Source organism: Paramormyrops kingsleyae, chromosome 16 (genome assembly GCF_048594095.1).
Source record: "Paramormyrops kingsleyae isolate MSU_618 chromosome 16, PKINGS_0.4, whole genome shotgun sequence".
Taxonomy (NCBI): domain Eukaryota; kingdom Metazoa; phylum Chordata; class Actinopteri; order Osteoglossiformes; family Mormyridae; genus Paramormyrops; species Paramormyrops kingsleyae.
The window spans coordinates 23,887,534-23,899,658 of record NC_132812.1 but is presented as its reverse complement, the minus strand read 5'-3'; the positions used below and the strand labels follow the sequence as shown (position 1 = coordinate 23,899,658).

Below are 12,125 nucleotides of genomic sequence, written 5' to 3'. Positions count from 1 at the left end.
CATTTATGCCTGTAAACCTGTATCTTTTAGGTAATATAAAAAGATCAGCTTCTGGGCATATCGCCATGGCGGCGACAGTTTGCTAAGTTTGAAGGCATCCTGAGCAGAAGCAGCTGGTGCTCCTAACGTTCAGCTTGCATGTTGGACCACAGAACAGTGTCCACACACTAAAGTATGAGCTGGTACTATCTAAAACAAAACATGATTTATCTAGACTGAATTTAACTGAGACTGATAGCTTCAGCCTTTTAAACACGCTCCACAGCATCTGACACACTCCACTACTGATCACACTCAGGGATGTTTACCAGGCTGATATTCTTCAGAGATCCTCTGAAAGGATCACTGGACTCCAGATCTACAGAAGTCAGCAATCTCACACTGCTTTCATGGTAAGAATAATGTAAAGTTGTTGCCTTTTAATACAAGCACTTAGACTCAAGCGTCTGGATTTTTAAGTGCCTTGAAATTAGTGACATTACCCAATTAAAATAAAAGGGTCACAGTCACATTCATCTGCTCCTACGGATGGAAATAATAGTTCAAAAGGTTTGAATTTTGCCAAACAGCTAAACTATCATTCTCTATAATTCACCGTACACACAGTGTTCTAGAGGACTGAGTCACTGATCCAGCTTTCGGTTCACCATAAAATACAAGCAGACCAGGTTAAAAACAGTAACCGTTAGAGAAGATGTCATACATGATTGTATTTCAAATTGCAATTTCTCCTTTGCTGGAGTGATTTGACAGCATGATTTTAAAATCAATATTTGGATAATAGAACATTCAGCCACACAGGGAGCAATCTGAAGAAACCTGAACTTAATCAATAGTATGCTAACCAGACCAATAATAAAGACTTGACTGTTTGTGCTGTATATGTAAAATGTCAGAAAAACAGACAGAAAACAGAATTCCCTTCAATGGACTGAAAACAGTCATTGCATAAAAATAAAATGAATGATACATTACTAAAAAAAATGCTAAAAAAAATACTAAAAAGTACCTTTGTGAATGCTCTGCTCTTAAAAAAAAAGCTACATATTCTAGATACACCTAGACCTCTAGCTGGCGCTCTTGTGCTGGAAGGTCATTCGCATGGAGAGCCGTGTTCTTCCCCTGCGCCGTCTTTTCCGGCGGATTCTCGCTGTCACTTTCTGCCTTTCGCTGTCTAACGTCAGCAAGCAGAACAGAAAGCTGAAGGAGAGGTAGAGGGAAAGATACAACAGGAACAAATAGCAAGCCCAGAGAAGCAGCATGTCACCCAGGGTGCGTGAAGGAGGGAGGGGACAAAGGCTCATAGGATACCTGAAAGAGTATCAGGAAAACAATACTCCCAAGACGTTAAAAATTTACAGGTACCATGTGTACAATCTATAAGGAGAAGAGTGTGGAACCACAATGCATCCCAACAAAATCCACAGCTGATAATTAAGGTTTTTATGACGCAGAAGGAATCCCAGCCCAGCATAAACTGTAGCGCAGACTTTTCCCTAAACACAATAAAGTTATCATCCCTAATATTCTCAAAAGATTCTCCACAAGGACTATATCCAAAACTTCTCCTTCTCCTAGCCAGTCATCACTTGTTGTTGCTGCTACAATTTCCCACCATCCTCAGCGGCTTTCGGGTGCACATCTTTTGAGGGCTTCTTCCCAGGGTCCAAGGGCATGAGAGCTGAGGTCGCCAGGCACTTTTCTGGTGTCTTGTAGTCCAGGACTTACGGTACGGTTGGCGGCCATGTTTAATTCCGCTTCCTAGGTATCACTTCTCAGAAGCAGATTAGTAGGTTTGCAGCACAGCCCGTTATACGCATCTCTCTTGAAAGCCGCCTCCGTGGGTGAATCTTTGGCCCTCTCTGGGATTCCCATTCCCACAGACAGACAGGCAAGTGCATACTAATACTCCCCACCCATGTTACAAAAAGACAGCCAGGAGTCAAGCACTTGCAGCCCGAGGAGAAAGGTTCAGGGTTTGCGTTCGCCAGTCAAGTGAAACCAACATGCAGCCAAGCTTCAACTGCTACATATCTTGGGCTGGACCAGAGACCCTCCACTCTCAGAGAGACGTTGTCATAGTGACTATTCATCAAGGCGGTTGTTATTTTCTCCTCTTTCATACAAGTTAAATGGGAAAAAATGAAGGGAACCTCTAGCGAGCAATGACCAGAAATAACTTACCTAATAATTTCCCTTGCATGTGCACAATGCAACTGTGTTTGTGTTTTCACTTGATGCAGATTTTAGGGGCGTTAAATGGAGATGGTAACAAATATTGTTAATAAAAATCAATGAAACCACCTAAGGTTAATAGGCTTTGTTACTGCTCTGTCTCGATCTCTGTATACAGAATCACGGTTAAAAAAAAATCTGTACAAAGTAAAATGCAGATTTTCTCCAAATAAATACAATACAATTAATTACAATAGCAGTGATGTTAATAACATGGTTTCTACACATATTCACCTATTATACGGTGATGCATTGTGACTGATATTCTATATAAAAAGTTTGAGATTTAATAAGGGTAGGCTATCTTAAACAATGATTATGTCACGTTTAGAGAGTGTGGTGGTTAAAGACATGGACATGAAGGTTTATAAGAGGGAGCTTGATGCTGTACAACTGAACAAGGTTGCAAAGCTGTGCAATATGTGTTAAAATGCGGCAAAATATTGACCATACCAATGGACATTTTGAAATACTGGATTATGGACTATATAGAAATATATGTAAATTTACTATTATTGTATAAAACCATCCGGCCATGCATTCCCTATAACCTTGCATCCAATAAGGGGCAGTAGTTCTGTATGGCACCTGAACAGCTAAAATTCCCTAAGCAGCTGCTGTCCATTAAACTGGGCTTTAGCGCCCTCTGTAGGCCACGATATGTATCTATGTTTGTGGAGCCTAAAAAACTCAAGCGCAATTATGTAAAGAGGAATAAATCTTACTTTGAGCTTGCCTAAGTACAACAGGTATTCACTGGTAACTTTGTCTTGCTCAGAGATTGGTTGTTTGTGGGCCTCGTGGCTATAGTAACGAGTGGGCGTGGCATGACTAGGCTTGGCCTGGAAACAATGATTGAAACACAAGCAGAGTGACACCAAATCAGACAGAGAGCAACGGGTGGCTCTGGACTATGGTCCCAGCCCCTGTGCTCCACTCTCACACACGTTACAGGTAAAGGAAAAAGCCAGCAGATGTGTCACAGGTGACCCAACGCTCCAGAAGGATTTGGACCAAAGTCTACTTGGTTTCAAACCACACTGGGACTGCAGCCTGATTCCATCTTGACCAGCGCCATGGACGACCCCATGCTGGATCAGATGACCAAGCTAAGACTGAGACTCATGGAGAGAGTGAGTGTGTCTCTGAGACAGAGGACAAGATGCATAGTGGTCAGGATGTTAAGTCATATCTGTAAAAATAAGAAAAGCAAAATAAAATAGATTAAATTGATTTTAAGAAAATTGTCCACTTTCTAGTAAAAAAAACGTAGATAAGTGTCCCAATATTGATGTGGTTCTGGGCTACAGAGAAATATAAAATTATCAATTTTGCCTGGGTTGCTACGGTTACTGAGCCTCTTTTTAAAAACAGATTCCTCGTAATTCTTTGTAATGCTTTGACATTTTCAGCCCCTAGTCCGTTGTCTTTCACAGAAGCTGCAAAATGAAAGGAACCATATTGATAGAAGAGCAGAGTCACCCCTCTCCACACGTAAGAGATTGCAGAGTTTCAAACCTCTAAGTCGACATTATTTGGAAGTATATTTATTCATGTTTGGTCTCATAAATACATTTTTTATATACTACATTGTCCTTTTACAGCCACGGTATGTTTTGTGCAAATTAAGTGCAGTGAGTTGAACCTTTGTAAACAGCTTTTCTAGACATACGTATACATTCAATGTCCAGTCAATGTGGAAATATTCCAACCCATTATTGAAAGTGAACCTCTGGTTGTAACTTTAGCTGGACAGAACTGACCTCATTGATCTGTGAGCCAATGCTGAGTCACCTTTCATATCCCTCCTGAATTGGAATAGCTCTTGATGAATGACAGGGTGTTTTTCTAAACATGGTTGAATGCAGAGATGAATACAGATGATATCAGAATACTTCGAAGCCTATCTAAATGCGAGCACTTTCTCGTTTTGGCACAGGGAGCTGTGAGGATCAGGATCTCGCACTGCACAGGGCATTAAAGAGAAAGAGGAACTTACTGCAGAGGATGAGGGTACTCTAATAGACACCGCAAGATGAAGTCACTCCAGACGGAAGAGCTTTTGTTATTTTACACTCAATGTCTTTATGGCACCTGAGTCACATGCCCGCAGAAGAAAAGGCTTTCCTGACAGACATTGCTAAGCAACATGCCACAACAACGTTATTGCATTCTTCTTTATTTTTTTTTACACGAATTAAACTTTAGCTTGACAAAGAGAATACATGTATACAAAATACGTTAAGCAATCAAACAATCGAACAAAAGACACTGATTAGAAACAAGTCCTGTTTGCCTTCTGAACTATTTCAAGCATCACGTTTACTTTTTGTGTGTCGCAGTATCTCATGAATTAACCCCGACTGGCTGTTGAAACCTCGACATGTGCTTGTGGGTTTTTCTTTGCGTGTGACTCTTCTTGTGCGCCTGTGCACGTGTCCGGCAGGAGGAGCACATATCAGAAGACCTGCGGCGCCCCCACACCTGGGGCGGGACACGTGGGTGGTCCAGGCAGAATGCCCTGCCCCCCCTGCCGCCACACAGCCACGTGTGTCTCCCCCCGCCAGCCGCAGTCACGCAACCATCCCATACTGCTCAGCTGCCCCGGGTCCTTCAGCAGGTAGCGAGCGATTGGCATGCTTATTAGGGAAGCGTGACCTTGTTTGGCTTTATTTATGGAAATCAACACAAATCAGAGTGAACTATTGATTCTTCTGAAAGCTATAGATGCTTGAAAGTAGCAAAGCACACACATTAACCATTATTCATTCAGAAAAATGTCATCCAAATCATTCATCACCTCCATAGATTCTGAGTAACCCATAATTAATGGGTTCTGCCCACCTTGAATGGTCTGTTTAACCACCTGCTGCTTCTCCATCATACTGTGGCATTAATTACAGCATTCTGAAGACACCAGTAATATCTGTAAATAACCTTTTAGGCTCCCTGGTCCCTCTTACAGATTCCACAGCAGCCGACAACCATAATTCAGCAGCTCCCACAACAGCAGCCTATCATCGCACAAGTGCCACCCCCGCTGCCATTTTCATCCAGCAAGTCAGGAAGCATCAAAGAAGGTAATTCTGGCTCTATATCCAGAGTAGCAACTTCTATAGCACTTCTATAGCAGATATACTCAAATTTCTACACTGCCTTCCGTTCATTCTGGACCTACCCCTTTCCCCCTCTTTTTCCCCTATATTTTTGCATCGATGCTCCAAACTGTATAATACTTATATTATAAATACCTATATTATGTTTTTAATATGCTGAATTCAAACTTTATGTGTTTTTTTTCCACATACCTGTCAGAGGTGATGGATGGCGTTTTGGGTGTACGAGTGATTTGAAAGTGCGCCGTCTCTTTCAGACATGATGGAGCTGATGCTCATGCAGAATGCACAGATGCACCAGATCATTATGCACAACATGATGCTGAAGGCCATCCCTCTTGGAGCACTCCCACCTCCAGGGGGCGCTGGTCAAGCGCCAGCTCGCCAACACCTCACTCATCCGGGCCAGGTCAGTAAATCCTGTTTTTTTTTGGGTAAACTCGGAACTGGTGTCTATTTAAAAAGCACGGTGATATGACTCTTTTCCCAATAAAGAAATGTTTAATATGCAAAAAGAATATTTTCTTTTAAAAGACAGTGACGTGCATTTTAGTAATGGTAACATTCATCACATCACGAAATCAAAATGCCATTTGGAAGCCTGGTGGACTTCGAAGAAGACAGAACATTCCGGATATATTCTGAGTATATGGTCACTAGTAGTCAACACCGACTTGATGATATTAAATAATAATCATCAACCTCCTCAACTGCATTCTGAAATCATGCATTGAGTTATATGGTATCCAGGTATTTGCTGGCTGAGAACTGAGCTTCAGACTGAGTTTACTTAAAAGCACTTGCAACATGTTCATGAAATTTTCAGCTTCTTCAGCGTGGCTGGTAGTGTCTGAGTGCCTGCTGTTTCACTAGATGATTTCTAAGCATTCAGGGAGTCAGTACCCATTTCTGACAAAGTTCTGCATTTCTTGGGAGAGGCAAGCTGTCTTTGTTAGATTATAAACCACTGAATTACACAATGACTGCCCTTGGTAAGTAAGAAATGGTAACATCGTGCCAAATGCCCCACTACACAAATTTATATAATAGCTTGAGGTCCTCTGTCATTGTAAAGACAGAGAAGCCCAGAGGAGATTCAGTTCATCACCACCATCACTACAGCATTCCTGCAGTACCGTTACCTCCCATTGGCTGTCCCCTGGCCTCTCCAGTGATGTCACCGGCAGGACAGGGAGGGACCTTTCATCCAACATTGCATCACATGACTGGTCCTTCATGCTGTCACCTCTAAATACGTAAGTCCCCGTAGTACTGGTTGGAAAAATTTTGTTAACTATAACCCAAAGAGTAGTGTCTGGTTATTTGTTATGTGTTGGTGAGTTGGCGATTGGAGTTGGTTTTTCCATTCAGACTACTGTCTTTGTACCTTAACACTATATCGATATATAAGCCAACATCTCTTTTAGTTGCTAACAAGAAGAACAGTAACTGTGCATTATCTGACTGCTAAAACACACACACTTCACAAACTGCAGAATGTTACATGTTTCTCCTTTTGTGCGTTTCTTTTTAAGCGCAGGTGTGCACAGTTAACATCACACATTCCCTCTGGGCCTCTGATGTGAAAAGTGAGACGAAGACGACAGAAAATAGACACCGACCACTCAGCAAATGTCACTCACATGTGTCTGGATCTGTGACTGTGGATGCAGACGTCCCACCACTTCTGGAAGTTTCCTGAGTCTCCCACAAATTGACAGCAGCCCCCTGACACCCGCAAATGATGCATAATGTCCCGGAAATCTGTTGTTCCGCTATTCGGCTGCAGTAAAATTGACCATGAAGGAGTTTTTCCGCTGCAGCACCATCCACTTGGGCAGTATCCGACTTTGAATACTGTCTTACCATCCAGATGTTATACCGCGGTATTTTTTGGGGCTTTCGCACTCAGTATTTTTACTGTTTGACTTTATTCATAATCATTGAAAGTTATTTAAGTTAGTGATGGGAATAAAGGCTTGCAGGGAGCTGCATCCTGGGGCTCCATTCCATTCATACAGCCGTCGTTCTTTATCCGTCTTCTCTTAGGGGGCGGGGTTACTAGGTTTATCTGCGAAATAACCACTAAGATAATAACAGGGTGAGATTTTAATCAGATTCAGACTTAGCCCACAATATAATTTCATTTCTCATGTGTGGAGCAGGTTTAGCGGCACTAAATTATTCATATTGCCTCCCCCCTCCCATTTTATCACAAACATACTGCTTTTAATTTACTCTCTGCATGAAAGTTGTCTTACCACAGACACGGGAAAAGGTGACGATCCACCTAGCGGCTCAAGACTAACACTAATGAACACAGAACTAAGGAACTAGCAGGGATGGGCAGTATTTTAGATAAATGTATTTAAAATACGTATTTGAAATACAAAATACTATTTTGTATTTTGTATTGTAAAGCCTTTGGGAAAAATCTAATGTAATTTGTATTTAAATACATTTAAGATGAGCATTTTGTACTTTCAAAATACATAAAATACTTTGTGCCAATCAACCTCTTTATCTGGGTGCTGATTTAGTTCAGACACACCCCTCCCCCAACCTTAACACTCATGCACGTGAGCTGCCTGCAGCAGAGTCAGCATTGGATCAGCGACTTTACTCAGTATTCTGCATAAGGTTAGGGTGTCATCCTGATCAATTCCGTGTTGATTAAAGTTAAAATGGTGCATCATTCAGATTTGCCTTCAGTAAACATGGAAGAATAAAAAAGCACCGACACGTGTAGGAGGAAAATAGCGTTAGCTGCCTGTTAGCCAATCAGTTTTGATAGTTTTTTTTAAAAAAATCTATCAACTAGCTAGTGAAATGTGTTTAAAACATTACTGCATGTTAGGGCTGGGTGATATGACAGAACTTTATATATCTTAGGCAGCGATGATATAAAGTGTGAATTGATTAAACTTTTCAAAATCGTTTACATAGGCCTAGGTCATTTAGAGCAAATAAATCCTTGCAGTGTTTAGTGGGGCAGCAGGAATTATTGGAACGTTGGGGTGGATGAAGAAGCATGAATGAATGAATAATATAGTGTGATGTACTTGGTTCAGTTGTACTTTGCTGTTTGAAGCGCGAAAGGAGATTCATATTTACACTTGCACGTTGCCAGGTAAAGTTTTTTTTTTTTTGTGCGCACACTCCGTGACAGAGTGGAATGTATGGAAGCCCGTTTCCGCCACCGGAGTAACGAGAAGCGTAACACTCGAAATAACGAGATAACTAAGTCGAAATTTCGACTTTAATTTTATATAATTTTTTTCTCCGGTGGCGGAAACGGGCTTCCATAGGAATGCCGACAATGTGCCTCGTTATATAATTCTGTAAATCGGTAGTACACATCTAAATGTTTTTGTTTCAGAATATGTCCAGATATATTTCAGCCTAAATAGGGATGCCTGCACTTGATGGCCAATTTCACATGTATTTTGTGTACTTTAAAAATACAAAATACTGTATTTGTATTTAAATACATTTTTTTACACAGTATTTTGTATTTGTATTTAAATACATTTTTCCACTCAGTATTTTGTATTTTTATTTTAAATACATTTCTATGTATTTATGCCCATCTCTGGGAACTAGAGACCTGAAACTAAGGAAACAAAGGGAAATACTACACTAGGAAAATAGACAAGAAAACAAAGTACAACATAAAACCGGAACAGAACACAAGGAGGGCAAACCTAGAACAGGAAACTCCAAGGGAAACAAAACACAGGGGAACAGAAACTCAAATACAAAGAAAGAGATAAGGCTGATCATTAGCCAACATTAAACCCACAACTGGGGGATTGCAGTCCCAAATCCACACCCTCAACCCATTGACCCATTGCAGTGGGCCAGGGAATCAGGAGAGCACACTGGGGTTGGAGGGCAAGAGACAGGGTGGAGAACAGGATGACCAGCGACACCTGCTGGCCAAACAGGGAGGAGACGTGAAGGTCAGGGTTGGATGGGTGCTGATCCTGACAGAGTCATTTGTCCTGGCCTCATTTTCTTTAAAGAGCATGTCAATTAAAGAGACAATTTTTTTTTGTCGAGTCCATGTCGTGCCCCCACCCCACTGCGGGGGCAAGAAAGCCCAATGCAATTCAAAATTAAGAAAGGCACGTCTAACAGGAAAATGCGCTGCGAAGCAACAAAGCATATTATTCAAGTTCATAACGAACCTGCAAACACACTACAAATACCACAACACAAAGGAAGTGTTTCCGGAGGACACTTTTTCAGACGTACTTTTCAATGGAGCCAATGGCGATAACTTACAGGTGAAAAGTAAAGTTACAGTGGAAACCGGTTATATGATCAACCGCTAATATGGATCAAAAAGCTTGGGACAGAATCATTCCTGTACAAATGCTTTTTCAATAATTCGCTTAAAGTAATCAAGTAGCCTGCTTATAGTATTCATTTTGGGTCTTTTTAAACATGACAACATATGGGAAAAATTAAAACTACAGTATTTTTTTTACTTTACTTTGATCGCCATACTTTGCCTTGCTGTAGCCCATCTGCTACCAGAGGCTAATGCTGCGTTCACAGAAAACATGGCGGGAAAAGGAAAGTCATTTTCTCTCAATGACAAATATAGATTTATCAAAGCTTATGATAAACTGCCAAAAAACGAGCCACCAAGATGCAGTAGCAAAACTACGATAAGTTATATTTTATGCACATGCTTTATGATCCTGAATAATATCCTTTGCTGTTTTGCAGTAAGTTTTTTAATTAGATGTGCATTTCTTTATTTGAAAATGCATTTGGCTTTCTTGGTCACCATACCCCCCTTCCCCCCCAACATATTTACATTTCACTGTTGCTGGGAGCAGTGCGCAGATGTGAAATTGTTTGTAAGACAACAATAACACCACTTTGTAAGAATATTGTTTCTACATACTCCAAACTTAACTCCATTAGGCCAATCATTTACATCATCATCAACAATAAAAAACCCATAAAATGTTATGTTTAAACCAAAATACTGCTGGAGTAACAGACCCATGTTCTTCGTGCCGTAAACATTTAATACACTATATTGCCAAAAGTATCGGGACACCTGTCGTTACACACACATAAACTTTAATGACATCCCATTCTTTATACATAGACTTTAATATGGAATTGATCCACCCATTGCAGCTATAGCAGCTTCAACTCTTCTGGGAAGGTTGTCCACAAGGTTTAGGAGTGTGTTTATGGGAATTTTTGACCATTCTTCCAGGAGAGCATTTGTGAGGTCAGGCACTGATATTGGACAGGAAGGCCTGGCTCGCAGTCTCTGCTCTAATTCATCCCAAAGGTGTTTGATTAGGTTGAGGTCAGGGCTCTGTGCAGACCAGTCAAGTTCCTCCACACCAGACTCGCTCATCCATGTCCTTATGGACCTTGCTTTGTACACTGGTGCGCAGTCATGTTAGAACAGGAAGGGACCATCCCCAACTGTTCCCACAAAGTTGGGAGAATGAAACTGTCCAAAATGGCTTTGAGTGCTGCAGCATTAAGAGTTCCTTTCACTGGTACTATGGGGCCAAGCCCAACCCCTGAAAAACGACCCCACACCATAATTCCCCTCCACCAAACTTTACACTTGGCACAATGCAGTCAGACAGGTACCATTCGCCTGGCAACCGGCAAACCCAGACTCGTCCATCGGACTGCCAGACAGAGAAGCGTGATTCTTCACTTCAGAGAACACATCTCCACTGCTCTAGAGTCCAGTGGCGCTGTGCTTTACACCACTGCATCTGACGCTTTGCATTGCACTTGGTGATGTAAGGCTTGGATGCAACTGCTTGGCCATGGAAACCCATTCCATGAAGTTTTCTATGCACAGTTCTTGAGCTAATCTGAAGGTCACATGAAGTCTGGAAGTCTGTAAATATTGACTCTGCAGACACTTGGCGACTTCTTCACACTGTGCGACTCAGCCTGCGTTGTCCCTGCTCTGTGATTTTACGTGGCCTACCACTTCGTGGCTGAGTCACTGTTGTTCCCAATTTGTTATAATACCACTAACAGATGACTGTGGAATATTTAGTAACGAGGAAATTTCACAAATGGACTTATTGCACAGGTGGCATCATATCATGGTACCATGTTTGAATTCACTGAGTTCCTGAAAGTGACCCATTCTTTTTTGTAGAAGCAGTCTGCATGCCTAGGTGCACGATTTTACACACATGTGCCTATGGAAGTGATTGGAACACCTGAATCCAATGATTTGGAGGGGTGTCCCAGTACTTTTGGCAATATAGTGTACATTCAAAATAAAGTTTGTTTAAAATGTACTTTTGAAAAAAATACACCAAGTTGTACTTGCAAACAATTATAGTTCAGTTTGAGTATGATTAAGTACACTAAACCATATTTACATTTAATGTGTTTTTTTTTTAAGTACAGTGGACCCTTGACTTATGAACTCAATTCATTCATGAGGGCTGGTTGTAACTCAAGTCGGTCGCTTATAGACGCCTCTCGGGCATCTTGGCTCTGTGTTTATAACTGCACAAGCGGATACACCTTTTGGCCTTGACCGGCATTCGGGTCGTAACTCAAGACTTTGGTTGAAACTAAACTTTTGGTCGTAACCTAACTTGTTTGTATGTCAGGCCGATTGTAACTCGAGGGTCCACTGTATACAAAACATACCACACTGTACTTGCAAACAAGTATACTAATTAGTTCAAGTATGCTTAAGCACACTAAACATTTTCAAACATAATGTACCATTTTAAAAATATGCAAAAGTACTTT

The 12,125-nt window shown here is 41.3% G+C and overlaps 1 protein-coding gene across 1 annotated transcript; it reads left to right on the top strand.

Moving 5' to 3' along the window:
• Positions 1–3,311: 3,311 nt before the first annotated feature.
• On the top strand, positions 3,312–7,069 carry c16h21orf58 (chromosome 16 C21orf58 homolog). Its single transcript, XM_072700503.1, has 8 exons — positions 3,312–3,368; positions 3,672–3,729; positions 4,175–4,248; positions 4,682–4,855; positions 5,201–5,315; positions 5,609–5,760; positions 6,427–6,522; positions 7,025–7,069. The coding sequence occupies exons 1-8, from the start codon at positions 3,312–3,314 to the stop codon at positions 7,067–7,069; spliced, it is 771 nt and encodes a 256-aa protein (XP_072556604.1).
• Positions 7,070–12,125: the final 5,056 nt, after the last annotated feature.